This window comes from Lepidothrix coronata, unplaced genomic scaffold, assembly GCF_001604755.1.
Source record: "Lepidothrix coronata isolate B3197 unplaced genomic scaffold, Lepidothrix_coronata-1.0 Scaffold30, whole genome shotgun sequence".
NCBI classification, from domain to species: domain Eukaryota; kingdom Metazoa; phylum Chordata; class Aves; order Passeriformes; family Pipridae; genus Lepidothrix; species Lepidothrix coronata.
This window is the reverse complement of record NW_016690210.1, coordinates 612,212-626,291: the sequence shown is the minus strand read 5'-3', so window position 1 is coordinate 626,291 and position 14,080 is coordinate 612,212. Positions and strand designations below refer to the sequence as shown.

Here is a 14,080-nt window from a genome sequence, read left to right as displayed (position 1 = left end):
CCCCATCCAGCCTGGCCTTGGACACTTCCAGGGATCCAGGGGCAGCCACAGCTTCTCTGGGAAACCTATGCCAGGGCCTCCTCACCCTCACAGGGAAGAATTTCTTCCTAATATCCCATCTAACCCTACTCTCTGTCAGTTTGAAGCCATTCCCCCTTGTCCTGTCACTCCAGGCCCTTGGAAATCTCTCTCTCCATCTTCCTTGCAGGTTCCCTTCAGGCACTGGAAGGCCACAATTAAGTCACCCCAAAGCCTTTTTATTCACTGCTGTAGACAAATAAATGCAGCAGAAGAGCTTGTTCTCCAACAACCTGAGCAGGGTGGATTTGAACCCATAATGGCCTGGCAGTGGTTTCTTTATCTTATCTTTATCTTTTTTAATTATCAATTAACAAATCTACAGACATGCATATATACAAGTATAAAAGTGTATATAAAATAGTTTCTTGTATGCATCATACTGATTATACCCTAGAGCATAGATAAAATATTTGCTACCCAAGTCCCCCTGGTTTTAAAGCAAAAATGTATCTTTTCACAAGAGCTTAGTCAATTGAAGTGCATGTCCCTTCAGAACACTTGGGTTTACGTCCCTGGCTCAGTAATGGATTTCCTTTAACATTAATATTTTGCTGCAACTCCTCTTGATGTCTCATAGTACTTTGCACTCATTATTAGTAAAGCAAATGTCCAGATTAGGCATTTTTCCAGAATTTCTTGTGGTGAATTGATAATATAAAGAAAAATTTGAGCTTCCTAGCCACGTCCTCACGTTCTTTAATTATCAATTATTTAATTATTCTCTTTAGCTTTTCACAACCAGCACATCCACAATAAACTCTCATGGGCTTTAAACATTTGAGCAAGAAGTGCTTTCTTATGTTTCGATTTTTCTGATTTAAATCTCTCTTAAACTCCCAATCAGATGTTGTGGGGTTTGCCTGCCTCAAACATAAATAAAAAGCAGATAGCAGGAGAAACATGTATCCTGCAGTTTTAGAGCGTTTTTACCCAATATACTTCAAATAGGATTATAGAAGAGGGAAATTTTGTCTCATTTTACAAACACAGAACTTAAGCACAGTGAAAAGTGATTGTGCTGGGACAATGCAGCAGAAAAACTGAACAGAGCTCAGTTCTTCTCATTCTCTGGTGCTTTAGACAGTAAATAAAGTTGTTTAAAAGCAGAGATAGGCGGAAGAAACAGACTTATTAAACTGCTCTATTTAATCAACTCACTCTACACAATTATATAAACACACATATATAATACAGGTATATAATATATGTGTGTGTATTCAAAATACAGCCCAATGTTTATGAAAAAAGAGAGTTAAAGGAAAAAAAGAATGAGATACTTCAAGAGATGAAAAGAGTAGCATCACAGCACACAAAAGGTGGTCATTGTTCATACCTGGCCTGGTTGTAATTCTTTGTGTTGCTTCTGGATAAACTGATGTATTTGGAAAAATAAAAGTGGCACCTCCTAAAGAGAGAGAAGATGAAATAACACCTAAAGATTCATTTCCACAGCCCCTAAACCCACTGATATTTTCCCTCCCGTGTCTGAATAAAGACTATGAATAACTAATTTCTCACTTAGGACTGTTATACATAAAAATTCGTTCTGGAAGTCTTTACACCCATATAAATCCATTCAAATAACTGGATAAAACTCTGCAAAAATCTGTTTTAAGGAAGGACAGTGAAGTCCAGGAAATAAAACTTCTTTGCCATTCCCTAAACAGGTTCATATTTTCAAACAGGGACTTTTTGGGTCAGGTCCCCAGAAATTTCATTATCTTTCATTAGCAGAAAAATTAAAAATGTTGAACTTGATGTAGAAAATAGTCCCTCCCATATCTCAGGCACTGAAATTGCTACAACTACCCCAATGGGCTCCTCATGACCCTCTCCAGGAACCTGAAAAGGGTCATAAGGAATTGTGCAATTACTGTTGACTTCAAGAATCATTTCTTTCTAACTCTTTTGATCCACTGAAAATTTCCCTGTGCTGATGATGAGCATTCCCACTCCCAATGACAGAGATGCAGACAATCTTATTTTGGTGAAATGAATGTCCAACTATCATTGTCAGTGCACATATATAGAAAAAGATAACACACAGAACTGCTGAACAACACTTGGATATCTCTGTATATGGAAGCTGCTTGAAAAATTAGAATCTCAAAAGCCTGAGATGGAAAAGTCCATCTATTTTTAAAAAGGACTTCAGGCTTATTCCAAGCCACATCAAAATAAATGGAATTTGTTTTTTTGTTGCCTTTGGTGGGGTTTGCAGCAGGACTACAACCCACAGTAGGGCTTTGTGTTTGCCACTATGGCTGGTGGCAAACCTCTATTCTCAGGGAGAGATCTTTAATCCGGTGATTTTTGCTGGAAAACTCACTCAAAGTGAAAAACTAAATAAAGCATTGCAATCCAAGTCTTTTTTTCTTTTGCATTATGCTCTGTATTATCTTTTTCATTTCTCATAAAGGATTGTTATTTCTGGTCACTGTAGGTAACTAATACCCTCAGGCATGATCATGCAATATTCCAAACATCTCTAGTCAGCATGTATAACATACTGTATGTACAATTCCATGCCATCCTCTGTTGCACAACTGTTAAAGATAAAATGTATTCTGAATTATTCTCATAAATATTTTAAGCCACATCCTGAAAGACAGATGCTTTTGGGGCATGTGTCATTCTCCTACCTACACTCAACAGTTTTCTGGGCCAAATCAACAGAAAGGTGAATATCAACAAAAATTGTTTTACATCCAGATCATACTTAGTGGAGATTACAACACCAAACTTAGTGGAATTTCCAGCTCGTATAGCTAGAAAATGAGATCAGCTAACTGCATAAATAGCAATTGTATTGATTACTACAATATTTGCTGCATGGGAGGAGACATCCCCATTCACCAGAGCCCAAAGCACTCAGGCAAGTGCTGAAGCACTTTTGAGCTCCAACAGGTTTCTAGGGACCTGTGGAGTAGATCTGACAGTACAATGAGACAGAATGAGAAAAAAAGTCCTCAAATAAAAGGATAAAAGGCCCCAAACCTGCAGTTTATCGTGAGTGAGGGACCCCCTTCTCTTGCAGGACACAAGAAATTACCAGCAAGACCATTTTTGTGCCATCTGGCCCTGAGTGATCCCACCTGTTCTCCGTGTGTCTGTGCATAAAACTCACACACAGAGCGAGGAGAGGATCCACCTGTCTCCCTCCTGGATTTACCACTTCCATTTTTTTTTAGCAAGCAACCCATAAAGAGGAATCCTGTGCTTTTCCAAGATGCCCTATAGCAATGGGAGCAGTGCCAGCATTACCTGTGTTTCTAGCATGCATTAACCGTGGAGAGTTTTGTAAGGCCTTATCAACATCATCTGAAGTCAAATGTGGAAGAGGAGCTACAAAACAAAACAAAAAGCAACACCAAAACGTAAAAAAAAAAATCTGTAAATTATCTTTTTTTAAAAACCATATTTTTTTTCCCCTGACAGGATTGTCTGAATGCGAGTCTGTCCAGAGTTCCAACCTGCACTTTGGAGGGAGGGGTGTTTGCTACAGCTTAAACCAGGGCATTCATTTATTCAATTTATTCCACATTATGAATGCACAATATTTCTGAACTGGTTTCCTGGCAGTGTGCGTGTGGAGGAGACTGCACCGCACTGGTGTTGCAATGCTGGTTGTTGTTTTTTATTCTAAAAACCATCTTCATTTTAACTTCTTAAAATTTTCCTCAAGCTTAGGTGAAAACCCTCATCCCTTCTTTCCCTTTGAAATGCTAACCATGCACCACAATAAATTTGCATTTGGACTCCAGGGACTGTTCCTTTTTTTTTCCCATGAATTTACAGAATTTTAATTCAATTCAGTTAAATCTCCCTGATCCTATTCAGAGGGCAGCAAACTGCTGCCAGTCCTTCGAATCATGCCTGGAATTCGCTTTATGAATCAATGTTTGCACTCTTGTTTAGCATCCTCATCATTAAAATGGAAAGAAATGAGTATGTGACCAGAAAAAACATTAGCACTGAATCCCATATGATTTTCTTCCTACATGATGCTGATGAATACGCTGAATTTCAGCTTGATTTTCCTCTGAGATGGATACGCAGAAAGATTCCCTGACTCTTTTCCTTCGATGGCCATGAGTGACAGCCAATTGAAATTAATGGGAATCTTTCCATCAAACTCAAAAGGCCTTGGACCACATTCCCTACTGTGTTCTTAGGAACAGCAACATCTGCAAACCCAGTTAAGTCATCCATAAAGTTATCCACACCACGAAATCTAAGACTGGCATCAGCCACAGACCGACCGCAGGCTCTACCGCGGTGACGGAGAACTGGCTTACTCTCTCTGAGGTAGTGTAGGTGTGACAGGAGGATGTCTGCATTGTAGCTTGGGGTGAGCCTCTGGAAGTCATCTTTGGTCATTTTGCAGAGCTCCTTCCCATCGATGTTCTGGAACAACAAGATGTCCACGTCCGGGAGCCCGTATTCCTTCACCGCCCACTCCAACCACTGGCGCACGTGGTCTGTGCTCCATAACGTGGGATCTGGGGGTGGCACAAACCACAAAAAACAAGGAGAGAAGGGTGAGTGTTGATGCACTGGACCAGTGCAAAATAAATGTAGGCACAGACAAACTGGAGACACCTTAACCCCCTTTTTGTTGACTGCTGGAGGTGCACGAGAAATTAATTTGGCGTGTTGAGTGTAAGAGTGAATAACTACCTGTGGAAAACTGTTAGGGAAGAGCTGTGAGCTCTGAGCGTTACCAACAATCCCCGAGCTCATTCTCTCATTTATTTCTCCCATAACATTAGTTTTATCCACTGATTAACAGATTGTTCTGGAACAAGATGTCCACACCTGGAAGGTCGTAACTCCTCTGCCCATTCCAGTCTCAAGGGAGAATAACTGTCTGTGGAAAACTGATAGGGAAGAGCTGTGAGCTGAGTGTTAACAAAACCTCTGCTGCTGAATGAGCTCTTCCTCTCATTTAGTTCTTTTGTCTCATAAGTTTTACCCACAGATTAACAGAGGTTTCTGACCCACCAACAGCTCTGCAACTCGTAGTTGAACAATTTTCAAAGCTCCCGTTGCATCTGTGTCTTTATTCAAGTGAAATTTCCACTAATGTCAGACCTACACTTTTTTGGGTGTAGGTTAAGTAAGCACTCACAGATTTGACCAGTTATTTCATAAACTAGGGTAATATCGTAACTAATATTAAAACATTCCACATTTTCTTTCCTGGATGCTGTGTTGTACTGGAGTACATTGCTACACCTGCCTGGGTTTTTACTTTATACCTGTAGTACTGGCAAAACCATCTGGGGGAAAAAAAAAACCAAAACAAGAACCAGTCCAGATTTGCAGCAAAATGTTTTTGAATGAATCCTTAATTTTAACTCTTTTTCCCCCTCTAAACTCCTCCTTTTCCATTTCTCTTCCATTTTACTTTTCGCTGTTCTTGAGTAAGGACCCGACATGAAGACCCCTCAGGACCTTTAGTGAACCTCCCCACAACAGGAGACAGCTCCTACCATGAACAATATATACTTTGTGCAGAGAAAAGTATTAAAGCCAAGGGGAAACAAATTCTTCAAGAGTTTCTGCCTTCCCACCTAAAAGACTCAGTGATTCTGTGATATCCTGAAGACTGAGAATGGAGCACATGGAGGTTGATTGGCTGCTGTCCAAGACATGGAAGTCTGTAGAAGGGCTGGGACCTGGATGATAACTTAAATAGCTTTTCTATGCCTTAACTTCCGTGCCATTCCCTCTCTTTTGACTCTTCAGGTTGATCTGAAAGAGGTGGAGACCTCTTTCCACAGGGAATACCGAGAGACTCTCATGCTGTTGCTCACTCCTAATCCTTCATCCCTTAGTGCCTCCCTTTTTCTAATGCTTCTCTCAGCATTTTAAGCCTTGGGCTTCTCTGTTCTCTGTATTTCAGCAAAAACCACTTAAAAGAATACCTCCATCTGGTATGAAATGTGTAGCAAACTAGGGGGATGCAAGTCTGGTGGTAAATCTGGGGTGTGGATGGGATTGGCCACACCTACAGCAGAGAACTCTGACAACTACTTCAGTTTGGTGTGAAGTAAACAGCCAAACACCAGGAGGTTTATCAAAACATTTTGATGATGCCCATAATTTTTAAATTCTTATTTATGATAATTAGAATAAGAAAGTTGCCACAGCTGAAATACGACTTTTTCTTTTTCATTTATGAATGTTGCCACATGAACTGCACATTGCCTATGCAGTAATCAAAACCTACTGATTTATACCCACTTATTTCTTCCAGTCACCCCAAAATAGTGACTGTGACATTCCTTGAATGTCACTCAAATTGACCTCGAAACACACCTCCAGGAACACACTAGGAAAAAAACACCTTGCTGAGCTAAGTGTTGCTAAAAGACTAAAAAAGGCCAAACACCAGGAAGACAAATATTTTAGAACGATATTTAAATGTCATGTATTTCAGTGTGGTCTCCTTCCAGTTGGCAGGACACTCATTATTCAGTGCATCACTCTTCTGTCTTCAGGACAGAATTGACAATACCATTGCAGAGGACACTGCAACAGATTTGTCCACACCTATCTTGACAAATAACTGAAATAATCACAGCTTGCAAAATTGGCCACAGTCAGTACTCTTGCACGTCTTAGCAACTGAAAAACTGTAAGAATGTTAAGCAACAGAGCAGAGGCAGCAATATTTCAGATAGGCACATCTCTGCTGGGGAGGAACCAGCAGCAAAACATTCCCTCCTGCTTGCAGGTGTTGTGTTTATCCAGTGTGCATCCAGTGGTTTATCAACAACGACATCTGTCATGATGGCCTCTGATTTTGGAAATGGGTCTGCTAATTATTTTGCAAACCAGACTTCCAGCAGAGGTTTGTCTGGAAGGCAAGAAGTGGATGTGCCTTCTTGGCCCATTAACTGCTGGATCCCACAGCCAAGCCTGCCAAGGCTAACCAGGAATTTCTCAACTGGGCTCTTACATTGCAGTGGAGTTGTCAGTTTGCTTATTAAAATGTTTTACACTGCCCAAACTCAGGGGAGACAATCCAGATAAAAGGCTTTGGATGCCCTGGTGGATTGTACTTTTCATGTGCTGAGGGTGGTTTGGTATTTGGATTTCATGTGCTACAGTGATCCTTTCTCCCACACAGGCTGCACCCAGCTAGTCCATGGTCCAGGAAATGCAAGTGGCTCTTTTGCCCACTTCAGGGTGAAATCCTCCAAAAGGAGCTGGAGAAGTCAGATAAGATCTGAGTGCCTGTCATCAGCCAGTCCTGCTGCTGAAATGAGAAGAACAGGTTGAGGAGGTGGCTTTGCTGAGATACTTCTCATCTCATTCTCTCACTAACCCTGGGAAATTACTGCTCTTTTCTTCCTGACTGCCACTTTTGTCCAAATCTCCTTAAATAATCTTAGTAAATTTCAGGGAAATGCAATTTTTTCCAGCTTGAAATTTTCAAGCAGGGGGTCTAACCTGCTGGCACGATGACTCTTCGTTCGTTGGTGGTCATGTTTGGGGGTGGAACGTGCTTCTCTTCCATGTAGTTTCCATAGTTCATCCCAACACTGTCTGAGCCGCTGACCATCTTCCCTCCTTTTGCCACGCTGCAGTCATCAGGAGAATTCCTAGACAGAGAAGAAAGGTGTGCTTCTATTATTATTCCAATCCAATTAATGCTGTTAGCAAAGAATCACCCTGAATGAAACGGAAAAACAGGACTTGGGCTGTCCCTGGAAAACTCAGTATCTGCCACCCAGTGACTCTGTTGATTCCTTCACTCAGTGGACCACATATTTATGTCTCCAACAACTGCAAACACTAATGATTTACTCCCAGAGACCAACACGGAATTGAGGCTTGTCCAGGAGCATCCTCAGCCTGGTGGCTGCATTTCTCCCTCCAAACACCTCACAGGCGACTCAGCAAACACAGACCTGCACCCAACGCGAATTTTCTGAGGGAAAACTATTATTAGTTGCCATTGTCCAAGCAGTCCAAGGCTTGGACAGCTTCCCATCTCCGCTGCCATCGTTGTTTCACGTGGGCCAGGCTCAGCTGCCCTTTATGCCATGCAATGTCACACTTTTCCACGTGTGGCTCCCAGAAAGGGAGCATTTGCCAAATCCACAATTCCAAATACCACACACACGACTGGAAAAACCTTTCAGCTCCCGACCAGCCCAGTCTCCATGGCACTGTAGTCAAGGAATGGAAACCTGCAGAGGATCTGCAACCAGACACCTCTTTAATTTTGGCTCTGCCTTCTGAATAGAGCCTTTAGGTTTAACATCCCACGGGGGGCTCCCTAATGGCATTTTAATTGCATCACAGTTTTCTTTCTGGCAGACACAAGACATATTTGTCCCTTAATTTAATGTCTACAACGTGTTTCATCAGGGAGAGAAAAATTGTTACGAAAATCAAAACAAAGAACACAGCCATGGGGAATACCTGGAAATGTAAAGGGGCTGCTTGGCAAGGGAAGGAGGGTGTTAGCTGGGTTTGGGGTTTTTTAGTGATACTTCATTACTGACAAGCTTTCTTTTAGTCCTACCATTTAACTCCTGAAACTGTACTATGGGCTTACTAAACAAGCAGAAAGTCACAGTATCACAGAATCCTAGAACCATGGAATGGTTTGGGTTGGAAGGGACCTTAAAGATCATCCAGTCACACTCCCTGCCATGGGCAGGGACACCTTCCACCAGCCCAGGTTGCTCCAAGCTCCATTCAGCCTGGCCTTGGACATTTCCAGGGATCCAGGGGCAGCCACAGCTTCTCTGGGCAACCTGGGCCAGGGCCTCCCCACCCTCATAGCCAAGAATTTCTTCCTAATATCCAATCCAACCCTGCTCTCCTTCAGCTCAAGGCCATTCCCCCTTGTCCTGTCACTCCAGGCCCTATAAGAAAGTCCCTTTTCAACTTTCTTGTAGCTCCTTTAGGCACTGGAAGGTGCTCCAAGGTCTCCCTGGAGCCTTCTCCAGACTGAACAATCCCAAATCTCTCGCCTTGTCTCCATAGCAGAGGTGTTCCAGCCCTGGGATTAATTTAGTGGCCTCCTCTGGGCTCTAAGTCAGCTTCTGATGCTTCATTTGCTTCCAATTAATTTTCAGTCTAGAGAACCAAGAGACCCTCCAAGACCCAGACTGCTGGAAGTGCTTTTTCAGAATCTGCCCCTCAAAATGTGTTTAACCCAGATCCTCTTGCTTTCCCCAGCTTGGAAATTCCATTGGAAATCCTTGCAAGCAGCAATGTCACCATGAGCCCACCAGTGGTCAGAACACACGTGTCTTCCCAGAAGGGTTTTGCTATTGTTTGAGGGCAAAAGAGGGAAAATAATGTATAGTTTGGACCAACATCTGTCCAACATACAACAAAAGGATGTGGCAGATATTTTATCCCAGTCCCAGGTGACTCAGTTGACTGCTCAGCACTACCATGGTTTGGGAAGTAATGCAATTATAATTCTCACACATGTGCTTTAAAAAAAGTAACCAGCACTTGGAAAGGTGAGAAGACTTCCTGAAAATCTTAGATACTAAAATTATATTTTATATATATATATGAGGTTTTTTCTATGCAGTGTTTCTACTAATTTTACCCCCTTAATGTATATATATAAAAGAAAATTTAAATGCTGATGGTTTTCAGTTTAAAAATAAAATGTATTCATATTCCATATGAAATGTGCCTTGTGTAAAGGCCCTGGAACTGCTCTGTCAGCCACAGGGCTGAATAACAACCACAAGGAAGATACAGTCAGCACCTGCCCTTGAGAGGTGGGGAATTCAGCCTTTCCTCTCACAACCAGAGCACTTGGGCACTACTCTCCCAGGTTTAATTTTGCTCTCCTACTACACACCACTAATTATAATCCTGGGCTGCAGCTATTTCTGCCTAAGCAGAGCTGAGCAAAACAAAGCGACGTTTTCTTTTGGACATAAAACGTTGAAAGAGAGCTTTTGTGACGGTTCCTTGGGACCAAAATGTTGGATTTTTCTATTTACTTTAATAAACAGAAACGGCATGTATGCATAAGTGAGTCTGCACACTAAATCATGTGTATTAGGAAACATCCTCCTCCTCCTGCCCTTAGACCTGTGCAGATGTGCACCATGACTTCCAAAAGCAATTATGGTACAAAGAACTATTTGGCCCATTCACTGACTTTTTAGGGATGTTTTGGGGAAATGGAGAGCCAGGAGCATCTTTTAATCTAACTGGCACAGTTATTTTTTTTATTGTTTTTTTTTTCTGGGAGCAGTAACTCGAGATGCAGGGACCCCAAAGTCTTTCTGCTGATGTGAAATATCCCATCGGCACAGCCCACACCATTTCTAGGGGCAACTGTGCATGAAAAACACTCTTGTAAACACTGAACAGCAAATGATGTGAAAGATCCAGTAGCACACAACTTCTGGCAACCTGACAGGGCTTCTGAGATGGTTTTCTGATCTTAATATAAACACACAGGGGTGGGGGAGAAGATCATAAATAAGTCATAACTTTTCATCAAGATCCAGAAGCAGATGGTCAAGAGCTCACTGGGTGGACAAGCAAATCTCCCATTCATCAAATCTCCCAAGACCAAGCTTAACTTTGAGCACTTAAGCAGCTCCATGGGACTAACAGGACTACTCAGATACTTCAAATTGAGTGTGGGCTCAAAACCACTGAGCCAGGGCTTAGTTCAACTGCCTGGAACGGACTTCCACAGTACAGAAAGCAAAACTGAAAATGCAAACAGACACCAGAAAACGGTATTTCTCGTGCCCAGAACAACAAGAGAGTGATTGTCTACAAAGGTGTGGGGTTTTTTAGGACTTTCTGTGAGTCTGCTTTATTTCTGAGCCACCAGGGTGGAAAAGCAGCTTTTGGAAAGCGTGCCCGGTGTAAAAGGTGCAGCTTTGCAGTGATTCATCCTCAGCTCCGGGTCTGAAATGAAACACAAGATGTTTTTCTTTGCAGCTGCATGTTATTCTTACCCTTTGTAAATATACTGTGTTACACCTGGAATTTACACGAAAAACATTTAAAAACCGAAAAAGAGGGAAGACTTCAGACAATCGTGGCACCCAAGAACAGTCCAGGCCTGAGCTGATTCAGCTCTGATTGCTGATAAATGCCTGTTGAGAAAGTATTTCCTCACAGGGCCTTGGACCTGGAAGCCTCACCTTTACACAGGGTTACTTAAAATTGAGCTGATTTGATGGTTAAATTTATCACCCACTCCTACTGAAGCTTATTGGAGTTTTGCCAGCCACTGACTCTGATGAAAGCAGATGGAAGTTCATAAATAAGTGTATGAAACACATTTTTTCCTCTTCACTATGCTACTATTTTCCCCATGTGACAGAGAACACCTGTGTTGTGTTAAAATGCAAGGTGTCAGAGAAATACAGATTAAGAATCAGCAAAATTCTGCCTGATCTCTGTGACATTCCTACAATACCAACTCCTCTCTTTAATATTTCTGAAGTTCACAGAGAAAAATGAAAAAAAATTGTATTGTCCAAATATCTATGTCTTTATAAATTTATTTAATTATCCAAGCTTGGATAACTTTCTTACTTATAGAAAAGGGGTCTCAGGAGGGTAGAAAAGTGTAAGGATATCTCTGAACAGCTTTCCATGCATGGTCTCCATGTGAGGTCAGAGGACAGGCTGAGCTACCAGAACTTTCCTTCTGGATAAAGATTGATCTCCACCTCTTCTCTGTCATTTTGCAATGCCAGTGATCTGAGAAAAAGGGGAATGACCCCAGCAGGGCTGTGATGCCCCCACCCCATCCTTATGTACAAGAGGGAGAGCTCCACAAACCAGCTCCCTCCCACTATTTGGGCCAACATATTCAAATTTATATTTAGCAAAAATGACATCCTGCAAAGGTCAGTTCATACTGAGAGGATTGCAAAGCACGTTCAGGCTCATCTCCACTCACTGCAGCTGCTCAAGCTGTGGTGGATTTGGTCAGTGCTTCCTTCCCAGAACTGTTCATCACTGAAAAAGTGGCCTATGAAGAGAAAACCCCAAACTTCTCTGAGATTTCCTACTTAGAAGTAAGAAGTGATTTCTTACTTACACTGGGGACAACCCAACCCTCCCTGGGGAGAAGGAGCCTGTGCTTCCCAGCCACTGGAGCAGGAGCAGGGATGCACCAGCAGCTTTGCAAGGCCTGGGAGCTGCTTCCCTGGCACCGAGGGTGATCTCCATGGGTACTAAGTGAGACTCTGAAAGGAGTTTCCAGAGGGGATATTAGAGACCCCAACACTTGCCATAGAATCACAGAATCACAGAAATGTTGGGTTGGAAGGGACATTAAAGATCATCCAGTCCCACCCCCTGCCATGGGCAGGGACACCTTCCACTAGCCCAGGTTGCTCCAAGCCCCGTCCAACCTGGCCTTGGACACTTCCAGGGATCCAGGGGCAGCCACAGCTTCTCTGGGCAACCTGTGCCAGGGCCTCCCCACCCTCACAGCCAAGAATTTCTTCCCAATATCCCACCTAACCCTTCTGTTTTTCAGTTTGAAGCCATTCCCCCCTTGTCCTGTCACTCCAGGCCCTTGGAAATAAGTCTCTCTTCATCTTTCTTGTTGGCTCCTTCAGTCCTGGAAGGCCACAATCAAGTCACCCCAAAGCTTCTCTCCTGCAGGCTGAACAATCCCAGCTCTCCCAGCCTTTCCTCCCAGCAGAGCTGCTCCATCCCTGGGATCCTCTTGGTGCCTCCTCTGGACTCTCTCCAGCTGCTCTGGCAGCTCAGTGTCCACCACACACACTCATCCCCCACCACTTGGACGTGGCTGCTCGGCATCTTCTGTGCACACACCAGGCAGAGCCCTGCACATGCACCAAACCCTCTGCTCCTGGGCAGGGACCTGGCCTTAAAAATGCTGCCTGGGGTGCTCACACAGGCTCCTGCCCAACTGCTCAGTGAACCGGGCTGGGGAGCTGCTTACCCAGCAAGTACTTAAATAAGTAAAGAAATGGGTGGATGGGTAAATAACTCAGTGCTTAGTTAAAACCTGAGTCACTCCCCCACCCGTGTGTGGTGGCTGTGGGAAGGGGATGCTTCCCCTCAGGAAAGGGGATGGCCAGGGTGGGAAAAAGCTGCTGAGGTCTATGGAAGGGAGGGAAGCCCTCCCCTGTGGAAGGATGCACACCAGTGGCTTAAAGTGATGCTGAAGCCACGGTGACAGGCTGCTTATATTTGCTATACGGTGTCAAAAGTAGGACTAAGAAGACAGAAGAAAAGAAAAAAAAAAGATAAACAAGATATATAAATTCTTTGCAGACAGGGTGATTAGATACTGGAATTAGATATTGGAATGGGCTGCCCAGGGAGGTGTTGGAGTCCCCATCCCTGGAGGTGTCCAAGGAAGGACTGGACGTGGCACTCAGTGCTCTGGGCTGGGGGACAAGGTGGGCATCAGGCACAGGTTGGAGCTCATGATCTCAGAGGTCTTTTCCAACCTAAATGATTATGGGATTCTGTGACAAACCAAGTCCTCCTGGGGCCACTCAGTCATGGCAGAGCACAGCTCCCCATGGGCAGTGGCAACCAAAAGGGTTCAGCAGCCCCAACAGACCATGGCAATGGAGAGGCTGCGACTGGGGCAGCCCCACGTGAACACAACCCTGCAGCACCCAAAACACAGGGAATAATCACTGTGTGGGGTGCCCTGCGCTCGGTAGGTGCTCAGGGTTACACGGGGCTGTCCCAGGGGTCACCTGGAAATGTCACCTAGAGGTGCCTCTGGTTCCTTTCCCCAGTGAAAGAAGAAAGCCACCACCACACGCCAACACACACAACGCCCTTGGCTTTCCGCGGGCGAAACGGGAGGTGCACATTTATCGAGCTGCTCATGTTCATTTCCAATCAAACAACAGCTTCGACTAAATCAATCTTTTCTTTTTCTATTCTTTTCCCCTTCGCTTTCCCTGGCTATCCTGCAGCCCACAGCTGCTCCAAGCCTTAAGGCCATCATGGCAAATTAAGGCAGTCAGCATCT

General features: G+C 43.6%; 1 protein-coding gene across 4 annotated transcripts in view; it reads right to left on the bottom strand.

Annotated features, from left to right (window-relative positions):
* The window catches only part of ERG (ERG, ETS transcription factor), a 65,802-nt gene that overhangs the window by 11,166 nt on the left and 40,556 nt on the right, over positions 1–14,080 (bottom strand). For 3 of the 4 annotated variants that reach the window (XM_017811038.1, XM_017811041.1, XM_017811042.1), the window contains exons 3-6: positions 7,543–7,694; positions 4,380–4,583; positions 3,346–3,426; positions 1,415–1,486 (exon numbers count right to left, since the gene is read on the bottom strand). In XM_017811038.1, the coding sequence (XP_017666527.1) occupies positions 1,415–1,486; positions 3,346–3,426; positions 4,380–4,583; positions 7,543–7,694 (509 nt within the window). The remainder of the gene's footprint in view (positions 1–1,414; positions 1,487–3,345; positions 3,427–4,379; positions 4,584–7,542; positions 7,695–14,080) is intronic. The other variant, XM_017811039.1, reaches the window with a different exon arrangement.